Here is a 5,710-nt window from a genome sequence, read left to right as displayed (position 1 = left end):
TGGCTCCAAATTCTTTTGAGATTGATTTTTTTTCTTGCGTGGAACCGTTTAAGGACTGCTCCTGCAAGATTCCCAATTTATACTGATTGTTTTTCTGTCTCTTCCCCTACCGCCCCACCACACACACACACGCACGCACACACTCACAAACACGCACACTCTCACACACGTAGCCTATATTTCACCGATGTATGCTCCATCGCATAGCGGTTTCGCGTGCCTCAGCAGCCGATCAACAAGCTCACAACGTCTCACGGGCAGCGGACATTGTGAGCTTGTAGATCGGCTATATTCAGCAGCGCAACCCCTTCGTACGACGAAGTATAAATCTGGCTATGTCTGCCCTTTCTCTCCCAGTGACAGCTCCCTGGTCTTTCCCCCCCCCCCCCCCGTGCGAGGACAAAAGGCTCTGCCGATGTGCGTGCGTGCTCCTGGGGTTGCAAATTCACAACACTCTAAATCAGTGGGTCTTTCAACCAGTGGTCCGGTGGACCACCGGTGGTCCTTGAGGAGGTTCCAGGTGGTCCCCGCCCAGCTAATGTGTAACCAAATGGACCCTTAAAATATAGATCTTTAACTCTTGAGAGCGTGAAATGTTTCATTTCACGCAAGAGTAAAATTATTGTTAAACAGCTGCATTACTTAATCTACAAGAAGTCTACACAATTAGAGAATGTGGAATAATTGTTATTTTTGATCGTTTGCCTGTTATCTCTCTCTAATGATTACCAACATCAATACAGCATGCCAATTGTGGACAAAAATCTTGTCCAACGATAACAAAATATTCTTTAGTTTTTGGTTCTGAGAGGCTAAATCTCATCAAATGGTGGTCCGACCGTGGCTCAAGTGGCTTATAAATAATGGGTCTCGACATGAAAAGGGTTTAAAACCACCGCTCTGTACTAATGGGATGGTGGCCTCCCCTCCTCCTCCTCCTCGTTATTTTTTGTTTTTTGTTTTTTCATAGCCTCTCATACGGAAACGGGGACTCACAGAGATGTTCGTGTTGCAGAATGCGCACACGGCCCCGATGTGTGAAAGCTGCGAGGTTGCGTGGTCTATTCTTATATTTGAATACTTAACAAGCACGCACCGCTGCGCGTCCACACACACACACACACACACACACACACACACACACGAGGCACGCACGCACATGCTCAGTTACACACGCACAAAAGATAAAATGCTACCGGGGGGGCTCTCGTGATTTTCATTTGAATTGTTTAAAACGCCTGCGTTAAAGCTTGCACGCCTCAGGGTCTTTCTGGTGAGTAATTAATTTCCAGCGTGTGTGTGTGTGTGTGTGTGTGTGTGTGTGTGTGTGTGTGTGTGTGGGGGGGGGGGGGATTGGAGCTCACGGGTTGCCTCCTGGCACCGTGTGTGTGTGTGTGTGTGTGTGTGTGAGAGAGAGCGAGAGAGAGAGAGCAAGAGAGAAGGGGAACGAGAGAGAGAGAGAGAGGGAGGGAAAATGCGCTGGCTCGGCTATTGCGTCCTCTAGCCCTAGGGGGGGAAAAACCACACACTGCACAGAAAAAATCGATTCGGGGCCCCGCTTCTCTCCTCTTCCGGACGCCAGAGTCCTCCTCTCCCGGGAATTAGATAACGGCTTGTAAAAGCTCTCCACCGCCGGGCTCTCCTTTCGACGTGGGGGCCGCGCTGCTCCATCCATCCATCCATCCATCCATCCAGCCTGTCTGTCTGTCTGTCTGTCCACAAAATATTGGATTCATCATTTTAGCCTTATTGAAAGTATTGGATCCCGTTTTAATTGGAACAAGCCACTGCCCTCACCCCCACACACACACTCACACACAAACACACACACACACACACACCCCCACACACACACACACACACACACACACACTCACAAACACTTTTACTTGTCACACATTAACTCGATAATATATTAATATTCCTTTTGGATTATGATTGTCTTTTCTTAATTTATTGGCATTTGTGCTGGGAGGTGTGTGTGTGTGTGTGTGTGTGTGTGTGTGTGTGTGTGTGTGTGTGTGTGTGTGTGTGTGTGTGTGTGTGTGTGTGTGTGTGTGTGTGTGTGTGTGTGTGTGTGTGTGTGTGTGTGTGTGTGTGTGTGTGTGTGTGTGTGGGGGGGGGGTGAGAGAGAGGGTGAGAGAGAGGGTGAGAGAGGAAGAAACTAGAAAGAGAGAGGAGAGACAAAGGACAGGGAGAGGGCAGACAGAGAGAGACACAAAGAGAATACGTATTAGTTTCTCCATTTGGGCCCATATTTTCCCTCTCTCTCGCACACTCTCGCTCTCTCACACACACACACACACACACACTACACACACACACACACACACACACAGACTCTGTTTCGTTCTGTCTCTCTAGCCTCTTTTTCACAGCCTGTTCAAGGCAGCGATGTTGCACCGTTATTCCGCCCCGCTGTTCTGTTCTGAATGAAAGGTATGTGCACGGAATGGCGGGGGATTGTTGTTCAGCCATTGAACTGGCAGCAAAGGTAGTCGGAGCCGAATCGACGTCTCTGTAATAGCGACAGCAGGCAAGGCTGGAATCGTGTTTTTTTTGTCTTCAGTGTGGCTGGAATCGTGTTTTTCTTTTTTCTTCGGTTGCTGGATTCTAGCCATCTATACAAGGGTCAGTCTGTGTGTGTGTGTCTGCTTGTGTGTCCGGAGATGATCTGACAAAGCACTGGAACACATGTTACCGCCAGTAGGCCACAGCAGTACCACCGCTAATTTTATAATGGAAGTCAATTGGGCTCTGATTGAGGTCATTAATGTCATAATTATGTCATAGACAGGTGACATAATAGATGACTGACCATATTAACATGTTGACTGCATTATAAATTAATCAAAATAACTCCCGTTCCCTGCCGATGTTTTCACTGACCTTTCAACTGCCCTTCAGGCCGGAGCGTGGCGCTAGTGCCAGAGAAATCCGCAAAATAAGCATAGAAGACTGTAGTGTAGTGTAGTTGACCAGATCAGCAATGTTCGGAGGTCTTTTCTGATTCTCCGGTGAGCGTGATGGGAACATTGGCGTTTTCTAGAGCAAGGATTGGCCTTATTTTAGCTAATACTTTAGCATTCAAGATGGAAGCCAAAACCGGACGCGAGTCATAGTGGGATAGCCAGAAAACACCCAAGCACCACCTCTTTTGTCCACCAGATGGCACTCAATGTGTTAATATATGTGTAGGCTATGGGGGTGATGAAACCGCTGACGGCTCAGTATAAATCGCCAGCACAACCGTCGTTTCCCTGTGGTACGCGGCGCTTGCCGTGCACCCCTCTCTTGTCAGACATGCATGAAACGTGTAATATTCTCAAATATTCAGCAAAAGCCTTTTTCAAACCTGTCCTGCGTGTGGGGGGAGATATAGAGCATTGCAGTCCCGCCCTCTTTCATGACAACGCCAGGCCCAGGAAATGATTCCCAATACATTTTAAAAAGTATTTATTTAAAGACGGTTACTCGAGTCGTGACAACTCATGACAACAAACACAATATTTTGGACCAAACAAATAATTACAAAGAAGAAAAACAACAAAAAAAAAGGTGTTGTAACCTGCCGTTTTTTTCTTCTTTCTAATTATTTGTTCGGCCCAAAAAAATGTGTTTGTTGTCATGATTTGTCACGACTTGGAACCTTGGGGAGGGTGGGGGCGATGGGGGATTTGTAATGAAAATGAAAAATGCTTAATAAAAACTTTTAATAAATACTTTTTGAAATGTCTATGAGGAAAATGAACGGAGAATAATTTCCTGGGCCCTGGTAGGGGGCGGGACTGCGACGCTCTATTGCTCTTATAAGCTTCAGGCAGCCGCAGTACTCCTTGTCCGCCAGTAGATGTCCTACCTGACACCACGGCTTAAATGTCGCAATGGAAGAGCAGGGAGACCACCTCCAACCACTGCAGACGTATGTACTCTACTCTACAATATCACATTGGTTAAAACAGAGTTTTATTCATTCAAATGCTGGAGCTGTCACTCGATCCTGTATAGTTTACACTCTATAACATTCGACGAATTAGACCCTTCCTCACCCAGGAGTCAGCCCAGCTCCTTATAGAGACATCAGTCATGTCAAAACTTGACTATTGTAACTCCCTCCTTACTGGCCTACCGCCAGTGTGCACTTAAGCCTCTCCAATTGATCCAAAATGCCGCAGCTCGCTTGGTCTTCAACCAGCCAAAATTCTCACATGTCTCCCCGGCTTCTCCGCTCCCTCCATTGGCTCCCGGTCTCTGCCCGCACAGAATACAAAACGCTGATGCTGGCATTCAAAGCAACCAAAGGCATGACACCCACCTATCTTGCACGTCTGATCGAACCCTACAAACGCTCCACACATCCTAAACTCTTCTCCCTTCTGGCTCCAAAACTGTGAAATGCGCTTCCCATTACAATCAGAACTGCAGACTCACTCCCAATCTTCCGCCGCAGTCTGAAAACCCACCTCTTTAGACTCCATCTTGGCCCATAGCACTTGCTGTAGCACTCGCCCTAGCCCAACAACCTTACAGGCAAATGCAAATGCTCAACTTACAGTATGTAACCAGAGTTAGTGTCGAAGTGTCCTTGAGTTAGTGTCGAAGTGTCCTAATTGCTCCTGATTTGCTGGTTGGTGCCTTGCATGGTTTCCGCCGCCATCGGTGTATGAATGTGTGTGTGAATGTAATGCACAATCTACTGCAGGGTTCCCCAATTAATTTTCCTCGAGGGCCATATTTTGACTAGGGTACCAGGCTGGGGGCCGAGTCCGCACGCGTGAGGTCGAGGTCTTGCCCTGAAAATGAATTTTCAGGGCAGGACCCCATTTTAAAAGGATGCCCAGTTTGACATGCATAGGCTACTGACCCCCATTTAATGCCATTTATATCTGCCATTCTTCCGCGGGCCGCCAGGGGGCGCTCCGCGGGCCGCAAATGGCCCGCGGGCCGCCTATTGGGGAACCCTGATCTACTGTATGTAAAGCGCCTTGGATAAAGGTGCTATATAAATGCACCATTTACCATTTATATGCAGAGTTTTATTATATAGATATATTCCACTGTTATGATCGTAGCTTACGTATGTTTCATGATAACTAGTCTTTAAATGTATATGATGTATCGCCATGTTTTTGTTCTTGCTTAATGTAAGTCGCTTTGGATTAAGAGCGTCTGCTAAATGCCTAAATTGTAAATGAGTTCCGGATGTCGCCGGGTTGTGCGTGCAGCCCAGTGCTCCACAGGTGCGTGACAGCATTTCTGAAGCGGTCACACTTTTGGGGGTGACAAGTTTCGGCGTGAACGCGAACGCCCACCATCCCCGCACCACCACCCCCCCACCCCCCCCCCCCGCGAACCTGTAGCGACAGCTGTCATCTCAAGTTGTGTGCGAGAGCGGACGAGTGAAAGGCAGTGAGAGTTAAATGACATTATGCAAGTGAACGACTGAGTGGATTATTACGCAACTTTAGCATGCTCTTCAGGTTGCTCGGTGAAGGAAGGAAAATACTATAGGCTTAGATTGTCAACGCTCTTGGCTGGGGGGAGCCCCGGAAAGGCTTTGGCCATGTCTCGCTACCCCCGACCCGCCCCCCTCCCCACCCCCATTTTCCAGCCATTCAGTTTTTTATTTTTTAATCTGGGGACCCCCCTCCCAGAAAATAATAATAATAATTTGGCGACCCCCCCCCCCCCCCCCAGGTTGAGAACACCT

The 5,710-nt window shown here is 47.9% G+C and overlaps 1 protein-coding gene across 1 annotated transcript in view; it reads left to right on the top strand.

Moving 5' to 3' along the window:
• Positions 1-3,884: 3,884 nt before the first annotated feature.
• The window catches only part of LOC306935607 (BCL-6 corepressor-like), a gene marked incomplete at its 5' end in the record, with an annotated part of 8,863 nt that continues 7,037 nt past the window's right edge, over positions 3,885-5,710 (top strand). The window contains one exon of the mRNA XM_079518704.1: positions 3,885-3,922. Within this exon, the coding sequence (XP_079374830.1) occupies positions 3,885-3,922 (38 nt within the window). The remainder of the gene's footprint in view (positions 3,923-5,710) is intronic.

The sequence above is a fragment of the Electrona antarctica genome (genome assembly GCF_951216825.1).
Source record: "Electrona antarctica genome assembly, chromosome: 13".
Classification (NCBI taxonomy): Eukaryota; Metazoa; Chordata; class Actinopteri; order Myctophiformes; family Myctophidae; genus Electrona; species Electrona antarctica.
Note: the sequence above shows the minus strand (reverse complement) of the source record. Positions and strands in the feature narration are given on the sequence as shown.